The sequence below is a fragment of the Sminthopsis crassicaudata genome, chromosome 3 (genome assembly GCF_048593235.1).
Source record: "Sminthopsis crassicaudata isolate SCR6 chromosome 3, ASM4859323v1, whole genome shotgun sequence".
Lineage (NCBI taxonomy): Eukaryota > Metazoa > Chordata > Mammalia > Dasyuromorphia > Dasyuridae > Sminthopsis > Sminthopsis crassicaudata.
This window is the reverse complement of record NC_133619.1, coordinates 397593289-397607080: the sequence shown is the minus strand read 5'-3', so window position 1 is coordinate 397607080 and position 13792 is coordinate 397593289. Positions and strand designations below refer to the sequence as shown.

General features: G+C 41.4%; 1 protein-coding gene across 3 annotated transcripts in view; it reads left to right on the top strand.

The window, feature by feature from the left end:
* The window catches only part of TRIM29 (tripartite motif containing 29), a 39187-nt gene extending 27492 nt beyond the window's left edge, over positions 1–11695 (top strand). The window contains exons 6-9 of one of the 3 annotated variants that reach the window (XM_074302544.1): positions 3908–4000; positions 6130–6225; positions 9669–9764; positions 11514–11695. In XM_074302544.1, coding sequence (XP_074158645.1) covers positions 3908–4000; positions 6130–6225; positions 9669–9764; positions 11514–11680 — 452 coding nt within the window. In that variant the 3' untranslated portion in view covers positions 11681–11695. Of the gene's footprint in view, positions 1–3907; positions 4001–6129; positions 6226–9665; positions 9765–11513 lie in introns of all 3 variants that reach the window. The other 2 variants (XM_074302543.1, XM_074302545.1) reach the window with 2 other exon arrangements.
* The last annotated feature ends 2097 nt before the right edge of the window (positions 11696–13792 follow it).

The following is a 13792-nucleotide window of genomic DNA, read 5'->3' as shown; positions in this document are numbered from 1 at the left end:
TTTCACAGGTGAGAAAACAGTTAAATTACTTGCCCAGGATCATATATCTAGATGTGTCTGAGGCTAGATTTGAACTCATGAAGATGAGTTTTCCTTACTCCAAACCTGTTACTCTATCCCCTGTGCCACCTAGATCTTTGCCCCTCTTTGATAATCCATGAACCCACTGTGCCAAAGCAACAAATCTCAGTGCTGAAAAAGCACCTTGAGAGCTATTCAGCTCAAATCCCTCCATTTTACAGATAAGGAAACTGGGACCAAGAGAGATGATTGATCAATACAAGGCCACACAGAAGTTAGTGGAAAAACTGGAACTAAAATCTAAGTCAGCTGACATCCGATCTAAAAACAGTGCTGTCAGAGGACTTGGACTTGAATCCAAGGGTTCTGCCTCTTCTTATGTGAAATTTGACAGGAGTCCAATTTCCCTCTTTTTCTATATTCCCTCAGCTTTAACACCAGGACTGAACTCTGCGTAGATAACAGGATCAGGTTTTTACAGGGCTGACTATTGGTGGATTCTCCTTCCCTTTCACCAATCTTCCATCTTCCTCTAGTCGATGGGAGTTTCCTTGGCTCAAGAGATCATTTCCCGGTTGCTTGTGTTCCTTCCCATCTCCCCACATCAGCTCATCATGAATAACCTTGTGCTGATCTCCCTTCTGCTCTGTCATACCACTGAGAGGATGTTAGATTCCTTCATAAATACACATTATTTTTTTAGACACATTATTATTATTATTATTATTATTATTATTATTATTATTATTGTTATTTTCTGAGGCTGGGGTTAAGTGACTTGCCCAGGGTCACACAGCTAGGAAGTGTTAAGTGTCTGAGACCAGATTTGTACTCAGTTCCTCCTGAATTCAAGGCTGGTGCTGCCCCCATAAATACAATGCATAGGAGGAAGGCTAAGGTCCATTCACAGAAGGGAAGCAGAATGAATGGGTATTTTCCTATTTGATGCCCCTGGACAGTTGGATCTAGCTGCCTTTCCCCCATAATGGGGGCCTTTCTCAGTTTGAAAAACAGCATCTGGGCTATGTGAAGATTGTCTGAGGTGGCAGCAGTGAGGGATGGGGCCTCGCCTTCACATTCCTGTCCTCCTGTCCTGTGCCAAGCCTGAGCTCACCTTCCTACAGATGGTTGTATCTGCTACGGTGCCTTGCAAAGGGAGGAGATGGCATCTAGTAACCTAGCCCATACATGAAGTCTTCCTGGCATCTGGGTGTCCTGCCTGGATGGACCTGTTTCTAGTCTAGGTTTCTTATGTGTAAAATTATGAAGACTTGGGGGCAGCTAGGTGACGCAGTGGATAGAGCACCAGCCTTGAATTCAGGAGGACCCAAGTTCAAATCTGGTCTCAGACACTTAACACTTCCTAGCTGTGTGACCCTGGGCAAGTCACTTAACCCCAGCCTCAGGGGGGGAAAATTATGGAGACAGATTAGATGATCTCTAAGGCCTTTTCACCTCTAAATTCTATGATCCTATTTTGTGGCCTGTGACTCATTGAGCATTTGATCTGAGAGAAATGACCAACTGAGCAGCTTTAAGAAGTTCCATAAGCAGTTTTCTTGGCTAGGACAGTGATTCCACATTGGGAAGCAACCAGAAATGAGGAATTTTTAGATATGAGAGAGAGGAAAACTGTAAGGCAGCTAGGTGATACAATGAATAGGGGATTGGAGTCAGGAAGGTCTGAGTTCAAATCCTACTTCAAATACTCAGTAACTATGTGACCCTGAGCAAATATTTAACCTCTATGTTTCAACTTCCTTATCTACAAACTAGCGATAATAATGTTGTGAGGGCAAAATGAGATAATATTTGTATAACAATTAGCACAGTGCCTGATACTATTATTATTATTATTGCTGATGAATACTTCCCTGAGTTGAAATTTTCCTTCAGATACTTAGTTGCTTCTGATGCCAGGCAAGTCATATCATCTTTCTCAGCCTCACTTTCCTCATCTGTAAAATAGGAATAATAATAGCATCTACTTCATAGGATTCTTGTGAGAATTAGATAACACATATATATATTTTTTTATTAGCAAGGCAGTTGGGGTTAAGTGACTTGCCTAGGATCACACAGCTAGTAAGTGTTAGGTATTTGAGGCTGCATTTGAACTTAGATTCTCCTGACTCAAAGGCCAAAGCTCTATCCACTATACCATTTAGCTACCCCTGAGATAAAATCTTTAAAGCACTTTGAAAACCTTAAAGTGGTATATAAATGTTAGTTATAATGATATATATATATATATATATAATTTCATTATCATGGAGAGGGGGAAGATATCAAGTGTCCTTATATGACCATTATTCTCATAGTCTAAAGAACACAATTTGGAAAGCTGATTTAGATATAAAGTAAGATGTGCCCATCCCTTTGGCTTTTGCATTTATCAGGAGATCCTTACTAAGACAGTCAGGGCTCGGGTATTCTCAACCTTGATGGACAGGGAATGGAATGAATCGCAGAACTATCTAGTCCAAATATTCTTAAAAAGATATTCCTTCTATGTCATCTTAGATCAATGGTCATTTAGCTTCTGCTAAGACCTCCAGCCATGAGAAACCTTTCCCTTTCTGAGGGGTAGCTTCAATAATTAGGAAGTTTGTCTTTATATGTGATGGAAATCTATCTCTTCAACACTTGTTATTTCTGCCTCTGACCTCTGGGGTCAAGCAAAATGAGTCAGATACCCTATAGGGTACTTGAATAGTATTTCCTTCCTTCCTTCCTTCCTTCCTTCCTTCCTTCCTTCCTTCCTTCCTTCCTTCCTTCCTTCCTTCCTTCCTTCCTTCCTTCCTTCCTTCCTTCCTTCCTTCCTTCCTTCCTTCCTCCCTCCCTCCCTCCCTCCCTCCCTCCCTCCCTCCCTCCCTCCCTCCCTCCCTCCCTCCCTCCCTCCCTCCCTCCCTCCCTCCCTCCCTCCCTCCTTCCTTCCTTCCTTCCTTCCTTCCTTCCTTCCTTCCTTCCTTCCTTCCTTCCTTCCTTCCTTCCTTCCTTCCTTCCTTCCTTCCTTCCTTCCTTCCTTCCTTCCTTCCTTCCTTCCTTCCTTCCTTCCTTCCTTTTTATAATAACTTTTTATTTTCAAAATATATGCAGATAGTTTCCAATATTTACTCTTGCAAAATCTTGCATTCCAAGTTTTCTCCCTCCCTTCCCCTTCCCCATAAGTTAAATTCATGCAATTCTTTTTTTTTTCCCCCCCTGAGGCTGGGGTTAAGTGACTTGCCAAGGGTCACATAGCTAGGAAGTGTTAAGTGTCTGAGACCAGATTTGAACTCGGGTCCTCCTGAATTCAAGGCTGGTGCTCTATCCTCTGCGCCACCTAGCTGCCCCTCATGCAATTCTTGAATAGAACTTTCAAGCTACAGCCCCCACTTCTCCTGCTAGTCTTGTTTTCTTCAAAACACATCTTAACATACTCCCAGTTCCTTCCTTGATCCCCTGTGACATGATTATTCCTCTCCTGCATAATTTCCTCATTTCCATTGCCTATGACAAACATAAAATAGAGTAGCATTTTCTAGCTTCTCATTTCTGTTCTCTACAGTACTTCACCATTACTTCTTTCCTTGCCCACAGAGGCTGACACTATCCCATGTTCTGCCAATAGAGGCCTTCCTCTTAGAGAACTTGGTGTTCATTAATAATCCTAAAGTGTGAGCTTAAGGCAACATTTTTGCTGAAGGTATTTCATTCTAATAGGAGACACTGGAAAATCCCAAATCGTTTTAGGATTTGCTCCCTTCTGCTTAGTTAAATTTCTAATAATAGTATTTTCAATACCAGTATGGGGTATTGGAGAGAATGTTTCTGGGTCAGGGGTTACTCCTTCTCTTCCTCTTCAGATTATACCCAAACATGTACTCTTCATCTTTCTCCTTAGCTGGGGCCAGAGCATCTTATCAACCTTCTTCTCCAGGACGCCTCACCAAAGAGTTCAACCAGAAGAACTTCAACAATCTTTATGGAACCAAAGGTAGGTGCCAGCAGGAGAGCTTATATCCTGGCTAAAGTGATAGGTCACTTGAGAGGAAGGAGAGAAGTAATCCGGGGAGGATGACATTGGTATGAAGATAGTGGAAGGTCTTGGTGGAGAGGGTGACTTCTGATTGAAGAGTTTATTAATTTGTGTGTGTGTGTGTGTGTGTGTGTGTGTGTGTGTGTGTGTGTGTATGTGTATGTGTGTTGGAGCTGCAAGCAGATAGTAAAAACCTGGAGTAAAGGCCAAAATGGAAAAAGTAGTTATTTAAAAATAAGAGTCATGTAAAGTCTGAGTAAAGGGTTTCTGAAATCCATTTGCTTTCTATTCTCCCCTACAATAAAATAAGAGGAAATGAGAAATGAATTGCCCTCAAAGGGATGAGTCTAATATTAATTCATGTTCTATAATGTTTTATGGTTTACAAAATGCTTTCCTCTCAAGAAATCCTATGTAGTAGGTAGAACCCCCATGCTACAGTAGGGGAAACTGAGGTTTTGAGAGGCTAAACCATTTGTTCATGAGGAATTTTCTTATGTCATTTTAACTCTGGGTCCTAGGAGATATCACTAAGACACCTGGTCAAGAATTTCCTGACATTAAGCATTAATGTTGGGGTCAGGAAATCTCTATGCTTGATATTATAGCAAAAGCACTAGTGTTAGAATTAGAATGAAAATCTGGCATTTGTCAGAATCTACCTATTCGGAATCCTGTAACTTACCTGCTATGTGGTTCTGGGAAAAATTGCTTAACCCCTCAGAATGCCAGTTTTCCTCTCTGCAAAGTAGGAAGAATGATACATGTAATCTCAACCTCACAAATTTGCTGTGAAAACACACCTTGTAAAACTTAAAGGAACCCTAGAAATGAAAATTGTTATTTAAGGCCCAAAGGCAGGGGGTGGCCCAAATGAATCCATAGCTCTAGGAATCTATGATTTTATGCCAGTTAGTTGTGAGTTATTTCATTGCTATAGAATGTGCTTAAAGGGAAAGACCTGAAGCAACAGCCCTAATCAGTGAAGTTTCAAGCTCTGTATTCCCATAGAGAACTCCTTTAATAGGGAGCAAAATGGTAGTCTTAAACTCAGGAAAATAGGGAAAGATGGAGGAGATGAAGAAGTTCCTTCTTGGTTAGACTCAGGTACCAAGCTTCTCTCAGAGAAGAGTGGCAGAAGCAACATTAGATTGATACTTGAGGCCCTAGAAGAAACTAAAAAGAACCTTAGAATCAGGATTCAAGTCTCAGCTCTTTAGCTTAATGACTTGTATGACCTGGAGTAAATCACCTAAACTCTTTTGGCTTCAATATCTTCAGCTGTAATATGAAAGAATTGGACTAGACAATCTTTGCTGTCTTTTTAGGCTCTACATCAAAAATTCACTTCTATTTGGGGCAGTGTGGAGAAAATCAATCGTTTGGCCTCTCTAGGTTCTGGCTCCAGGAGAAGATGCCTTTGTAATTAAAGTCACCAGTGCTCTTAGTAGCAGGTTATTATAGAGATCCCTCCTTATATTTCTAGGAGGTTTTGTTTTAGAGAAAAAAGATCGAAAGTAATTTCTACTGTGCTTGGAAATCCACTTATCTCTCCTCTGCAGGCAGCTAGAGCAGAAAAACTGGGTAGGAGGCTGAGAGGAAGGTCTTAATCATACTGGAATCTCCTTTGCCTACAACAGAGGGAGGATGGGTTATTACACTGCAGTGTGTCCTATCAACTCTCCATTATGCATGTTGTGGACTATCTGTGGCAAAATATTGGTAGCTGAGTAATTTTTTTTTCCTCCAAGTCATACAGCCTACTCCACACTGCCTTATGCCTTCTGCCCAATTTAAATGTGTTCAGGGAATACAAATTCCTTTGATAATTAGACCAAATAAAAGAAAATTAAGGAGGTAGCACAAATGACCTCTCAAATTCATAGTCCTATGACATATTTGGATGATCTGATGTTTTGGGTCTGCTCTTTTTCTACTTGCCTACTATTCATATGCATAATTGAGAATTTAATTGAGAACATAATTGAGAACTATTCCAATTTTTAGTGCTCTTTAACCCCAGCTGTTCCAGGGTCAAATGGAGATGGGATGGCTAGATTTAAATACTCACTCTTTTTCCCTACCAGATAACTACACTTCCAGAGTATGGGAATATTCATCCTCCATTCAGAGCTCTGATAACATGCCTATTGTTCAAGGAAGCTCCTCCTTCTCTCTGAAAGGTATTGTTCCTCCTCACTTCTGACCCCCTTCCCAGTGACCACCTGTCTTATTGTCCCTATTCTTCTCTTCAGCTATGTTCTTCTTTTAACAACTCCCCTTTGATCTCCAGAAGGTCTTTTTTTCCATGTTTCTCTCATTTTAGCTAATTTATTGTGCAGCATAGAAAACACTTGGCCTCTGGAGACATGTGTTCTAGCCCTGACTTTGTCATTGCTGTGTGACTCTGGGAAAGCAAATTGATCTCTCTTGGACCTTATTTGACTAATTTATAGAAACAAAAGGTTTGAACTATATGTTACAACATGGTGTAGTAGACAGAGATCCAGGAAGACATAAGTTCAAATCTTACCTCTGACCCTGAGCAAATCACTCAGATTTAAAGTGTTCTAGGCAACTTTTTAAAACTTGGGTTGTAGAAAAAATGTTGACCTACATGGTAGAAGGAATTTCTTCAACTGAAAATCCATGAATCACATGCCTATCCTTAACCCTTGGATATGACAGTATGATCCCCATCCTTTGACTCCTTTCCCAATAAAAAAATCTCAATATAGTTTTGTATCTATGTTTCTTTCTTCCCTTCCCTTCCCTTCTTTCTTCCCTTCCCTTCCCTCTTCCCTTCCCTTCCCTTCCCTTCTTCCTTCCCTTCTCTTCTTCCTTCCCTTCCCTACTTCCTTCCCTTCCCTTCTTCCCATTTTTCTCTCTCTCTTTTGTCTTTCTTTACTTTGCCTCATTCTCTTAAGTTCCCCAATAAAACATGATGTCTAGGACTCCTGCTCTTGGATTTTCAGGTTAAACTCAAAGTTTATCACCACCTAGAAACAAATACCTAAGACCAAAGAGAGCATAAATTTGCAGGAAGTCAAGGAGGAAGGTTCACTTCTCCAAGATGATTTTTGGGATTGCCCTAGTAGATGTTCATGGAAGCAAAGCTTCCCTTCCAGCTTCTCATAAATAAATAGTCTGGAAGAGATAATCCCTAGATGTGATAGGGATAGGGATTGGTTTCAAAGCTTGAACTTTGATATTGGATGTTCTAACCTGTATCTTGAAGTGGTTTCAGCATCTTGGAAATGGAGTGGAGCTACTCTTCTGGGCAAGGTACATGGGGGAAGAACTGGCCAGTTTTAAGGTCTCCTTAGAGTTCCAGTGTGGTAGTTGTCTTCAGACAAAATTTAGAGTCTGTCAACTGTCACTAAAGATTCTTAGTTATTTGTAAATCAGCATACACACTGTTGCATGGCCTATTGAAAAAATAGTGGATTTGGGGCTAGAAGATCAGATTTTTATTCCTGGCTCTGCTTTTCATTGTTTGTGTTATAATAGGCAAATTGATTCCCCTCTCTAGGCCTTGGTTTTGTTATCTATAAAATAAGGAAGTCACACTATTCTCCCCATTCTAAATCTTGTGATCTTCCATGGGCAGAGGAGATAGACCCTTTGTTGTTGTTTAGTCAACTAGTTGTGTTTGATTCTTTGTGAATTCCCATTTGGGGTTTTCTTGGCAAAGATACTAACATGGTTTGCCATTTCCTTTTCCAGCTCATTTTGCATATGAGGAAATGTGCAAATAGGGTTAAGTGACTTGCCTAGGAGTCATATAAGTAGTAAATATTTAAGGCTGGATTTGAACTTAGGTCTAGAACTAGCACTGTATCCATTTTACCATCTGTGGATAGACCTTTACATGGGGTTAAGGATGGTTTTCCTCACTCTAAACAACTTTCCTTAGATCCTGAGTGCCCCATTAAGAGAAATGTTCCTTTAAATTAAGGCATCTTCTCTGGACATTTCATATTGTTTGTATTTTCTTGACTGGATGATAAACCTACCTCAGAGGATAATTAATATATGAAAAGCTCTTTGTGAACCTTAGAGTTATATATAAATGTCAGCTATTATCATTACTCAAAAAGCAATGGAAAGAATACCATCTCAGAAGTCAAAGGACCTCTATTCAAAGTTCACTGTTGATGTTTATTTAAGTTGCTTAATTTTTTATTTATTCTTTAAATTTTTCTAAAAAATTATTCATTTGCTAATTTCTTTTAGTTGTTTTATTCGTTTATGAAACAATCCATTTATTTATTCATTTTCATTCATCTATCTATTTGTATGTTTATTTATTTAGAGACTGGGCCTCTCTAATCAGGCTAGACATTAAGTAGTTAGTCACCATTACAATCTTTCCTACTACAGAATAGGATTAATTTGTCTCTCCTTATGCAGGGCCACATACTCCTAAATAGCAGGGTTTCCTATAACAAACCAGGGCTGGTTTGTCCCTCCTTAGGCAATCTTCCACTCCTCCCCTTCTGCTCCTCTCCCCCTTGTACCTCACTTCCCATATCCCAGGGGCTCACCATATTGTGAGACTTCATGTGGACACTGGATTGGTTTATCCTCCTATAGCTCAGAATCTCAGAGCTCAAGAGATCCACCAGCCACAGCCTCTCATGTAGCAGGAATTATAGGTAGGGGCCATAACTTTCAACTTCTTTCATTTTTAATACAAGAGGATTGAAATAGATGGCCTCTGAGGTCTCTCCCAGCTGTTGCTCTACAAATCCATGATCCTGTAAAGGTTCTACTTTATTTAGCACACTACAATAGATACTGGAGAGATGTAAGGTTTAGATAAGATGCAGTTCCCTGCCGTCATGGAACCAAGCAGGAAGTTATGATTCTAGGACAGCTAACTAAAATCTGCAATAATATGCGATAGCTACATCATACAGAGGCAAACTAATATGCTACGTGAGTTTTGAAGATCAGTACCAACCAGGGGAGTCTTCCCTACTTAGTAGATCATTTAGGAAAGCTGAATTAGGTCAGTGAACTAGTAATTGATTCTTTGAATCTTTTGTATTCATTCATTCATTCATGTGATTTTTCTTGAGTTCCATTTTGGTGCCACAAACTATGTAGGATACTGTGCATTTTTATAGACAGGAGAACCTTGGAGCAGGGGGATGCTTTCTGGAAGGTCAGGCCCAGGATGGAACTATAGTAGCAGTCCTAAGGTACATGGAGACAGACAGTGCTGAAAAGGAGAATTTAGGGGAATCACCAAAAATTCTCTTTGCGTCCTTCCCATTTCCTCACACCCTGTCTCAGTTTTCCTTGGGCCTGCTTAGGAGATTGGGGATATTATGGCGAGCCTCAGAAGGAGGGAACTTCTGTTGTGAAGAGACGGATCGGAGGCACTTACACCACTGGGCCATTCTTACACTAGAAATCAGAAAAGTTAGTTCGGATCCAACTCTGCTATCTAAGACAAATCATCGAAATGGGTCTGGGCCTCAGTGTCCCCATCTGTGAAATGGAGGATCTGGTTTAGATGGTCAGCTCTCAGTCTGTGACCTTAGGATACCCCTCAGTTATCTAGGCTTGTCCCCCACAAGCAGCACCCAGTTGCTAATGCCTCTCTCTCTCCCAGCAGGCAGTGGGAAAGTCCCCTATCAGTTCACCACCCTGGGACAGGCCTCTACAGAGTTTTCCAAACAGTTGGATGGTGGCCTGTTTAACAGTAACTCTGGTACCCTATCATTTCCATTTGTTTTCCCCAACCTTCTATTCCTGCCAGCCTTTATTCCCTTGTGGGGAAGATGGAGTTTCCATTAGAGCCTTTGCTTTCATTTTCAGCACATCCCCCTCTCAGAAGAGTTTCCTGTCAGGGGTATGCATGGCCCTTCTCCCAGACCCCCAAGTTCAGACCTTCTCTGTGGGGCTCTTCTGCTTACCCTGCTCCCCATCCCCATGTAGCTGTTACTCCAGCCTCTGAAAAGCAGCAAGACAGCCTCTTTTCCCTTCTCCTCTTCTTTCTGGGAATGTAGGATACGATTCCATCCTCTTAAAATCCCCCATCTTGTAAGGCTTTCTTTCCCTGGGAGCAGGATGACTCTTTGGTTCTTCACGTTCCATTTCCTTTCCTTCCCTCTCAGCTAATTGCTGCCCCACGGAATGGCCAATACAGGATCTTTCCTCTCACCACCCCAGGGGATTCTGATGGTCTTCAGGGACCAGGGCTGTTACATCAACATTTGGGGCTGGGAAGGAAAGGTGGGCTCTCCCAGAGCAAGAGCTTTAGATTAGGTCCCAGGGCCTCCTGGCAGAGCTGCTCCAGCTGTCAGCAGCCACCCTGTTTATCTCTTTCTCTCCATGGTGTCTTGGTTACCGCTGGCAATTTTAACAACTGTTGTTTCCCATGGCATCAACAGCTGACCTGTGTAGAGCTACCCGAGGTGGGTGGCTGACGAAGTGTGTGCTTTTCATTTTTATAAGCAGGATAAGTGCTATGCAAATTGTTTGTGGGGGAGGAAGGAAGAAGAATCTGGGGAGATCTCATTTTTATTCTCATTTATAAACCCAAGAGCTATGCTAGATGAACTTCAGTTCTAACATTCTATGGTCCTATGAGGGGTTGTCCTGTCAATAATTCTCCATATCCCAGGACAGAGGTTCCTGACTGTTATTTAACCCCTCCTAAATCAAGCCCTGATGTTAGTCATGTGTTCTGGACATCAGGACCTAGGGCTTTGGGTTAGCTCTATCATTGCTGGGCTGCCTGGGCCTGAGGCTCTTGGGGCACAGTATCTTGCTTTGTAAAAATAGGAAAATCAGTGGCACCCTAGCATTGGGATAATTGGGGATGGGGTGGGAGTGAGCTACAGGAGGAAGGTGAGGTATCAGTGAGAAATATAAAGTGGTTTTTAACATCTAACTTTATTGGCTGGCATTGAAGTAGCAAAGCCATAGTCTTCATTACTCTTTGATCTAACTACAGATTTGTAGGAAATCAATAATAGATCACTTCAGCTTTTGAATTTATAGCAATTTCAGTGGGTCATTTTTACCCGAGGCTTGAATTAAGATGGTCCTTTTTTTCCTCTGGATGTCAGCCCATTCCTCAGGGACACATTGCAGTTTCATTTGGTCTTAATCATACAGTGGCCTTATTCCAGATGACATTACCACTTAGTCTGGGAACATTCTGCCCCAAAACTCCACTGGGTCCTTGGTCTCATTTTCTTTTTTTTTCTGTCTCCCAAGTGGCTTTCCTTATTTTTTGTTTCTTGATATCTGTACTCCCTTTCTTAAGGGCGTTTCTAACACCTGGACTCTGGCTTATTCACTCTTCCCATTAGAGGTGGTTGCATTTTGGTGATGGGCTAGACCCAGGGCCGGGGTCTCCTTGATGAATGCAATTGAACTGCTACCTAGCCTTGGCTTGAAGGAGTAACCAGTCTTTTCCCAGTCTAAACCATGTGTCTTACTTCTTCCCTAGGTTTCCCTTCCATCATCAGAAGTCAGAGTCCCAAAGCTCAGCCACAGACTTGGAAATCTGGCAAGCAAACCTTGCTGGTGAGTAAGGAGGCTGGGGGAAAGATGAGACCAGAGCATGCACAAAGGTCAATTGTATGTCACTTTTCCAGGCAAGGAACTTGGGTGTAGGAAGGAAGAGAGCATCAGTGACTTGAGTTCACACAGCATAATGTTGTAGAGAGAAATCAACCAAGTAATAATAATTTCTTAAATGTCAGACACTTTAATTCTGGAGGTAGACACACACACATACAACAATCCTTACTTTCAAGGAGCTGATAGTCTACTGGAGAATACTAAGAATCAGGACATAGATTCTGTTCCTAGTTCTGTCACTAAATAGTTGTGTTACCAGGAACAAGTCGTTTTATTTCTTTGGGTCTCAGTTTCCTGTAAAAGGAAAGTTTTGCATTACGTGATCTCTAAGGTTGCTTCCATTTCTCTGATATCTGAATGAAGCAAAGTCTCACACTTGTGGACAAGATGGAGGGATGTAGGCTAGATGATGGTACAGCTGCCTGAATTTGGAATTTGCTGAATGACCAGACTCAAGTCAGAGTCATTAATGTTCAGTGCCAACCTAGAAGGAAATCTCTAGTGGAATGCCTTATTAATTTGTCCTTGGGCCTATGCTGAAAAACATCTTAATTGATGGCTTAGATGAAGACATAGAAGGGACACTTATCAAATTGCCAATAACATGAAGCTGGGAGGGATAGATAACAAATTGGTTGACAGAAAAGGCTAGAGTGATAGGCCAAATTGAATACAATGAAATTTAATAAAGACAAATGTAAACTCCTACATTTGCACTAAAAAATCAGCTCTGTACTTGCAAAAAGAAAGATGGATGATTAGACAACAGTGTGTATAAAAAAGTGTGGATTTTTTTGTGGATTGTGAATTAAATATAAACCAACAGTGCAAATGGCCCAGTTCCAAGAGCCATATTTTAGGAAGAATATTGGCAGCCAGTGATGATTAGTCAAAGGAACTTGGAATGTTTAGATTGGAGAAGAGAAGACTTAGGGGAAATCTGATAGCTGCCTTCACATAATGTGAAGATGGATTTGCCTTGTTTTGCTTGGATTGTTATGGAACAATGCATAGAAGTTGAAGAGGGGAATTTCAACATGATACAAAAAGGAATTTTGTTGAAAATTAGAGCTATCCAAGAGTGATCTAGACTGCCTTGTGAGTTAGTGAGTTCTTCTGAAAAGAAATCTGAAATCACTAAGACTCATCAAGCAGAGAGTGGATAGTCACTTATTGGGATTGTTGTTAGAAAAGGTTCTGCTTATCAAATTTGCCTTTGATGTTTCTGCCAATTCTGAGATTTCACAGTGGTGGGAACTCTTCTTCCCCTCTTCTTTCCTCTCCTTTTCTTCCCTTCCCTCCCATCCTCTCTCCTCCTCTTATTCTTTCCTCTACTCCTCTCTTCCTCCCCTCTTTCTCTCCTCCCCTCTCTTCTTGTCTCCTCTCTTCTCCTTTTCTTCTCTTCCTTCTCTTCTTTTCCCCTTCTTTCCTTCTTTCTTCTACTCTTTTCTTCTTTCTTTCTCCCTCTCTTCTTCTCCTCTCTCCTCCCCTCCCCTTCTCTCCTCTCCTCTCTTCAGTAAAGTATGCATGGAGAAAGTCACATGGATTTGTAGTGTCTGATCCTTTTCTGGGGTCCTCTGTACGGATGCTACCATACACATGTTCACACTGAGCATTGTGCTGTCCTCAGGACTTCTCATCCTAGTGTCCATGGTCCAAAGTCTGCAAAGTAGAGAGGGGGCACCAATTGGGGAGAAAAAAGGGAATTGACTTTAGGGAAGGCTACAAAAAGACAGAAGTAGTCTAGCTGCCATGTAATTAGGTCAGGTCTAGAAGCGAGTTAGATGGGAATGGGACAAGGAACTGCTGGCCTTGGTAGCTCGATAAAGACATCACAGGATAAAACTCCTGGGGCTCGTAACTCAAAAGCTCTCTATTCTGTGAGTTGGCTCTGTCTTCCTTTCTACTGAGGCTACTAAGGTCCCTTTGAGAACCTCAACCTCTGTCTCAGGTACAGAGAGGGAAAACACAAGGACATCCACACTGAGGCCATTTGTAGACTACCTCCTCACATTACCTGTGAGGAAAGTTGGAGATCTATCTTTGTTTTTGCCTTTGAGTATAGAACTCTTATCTTCTTTTGTGCCATGGGTCCCTTCTCAGAATAAAGCTTTTAAAATGCCTAAAATAAAATATATTGGATTA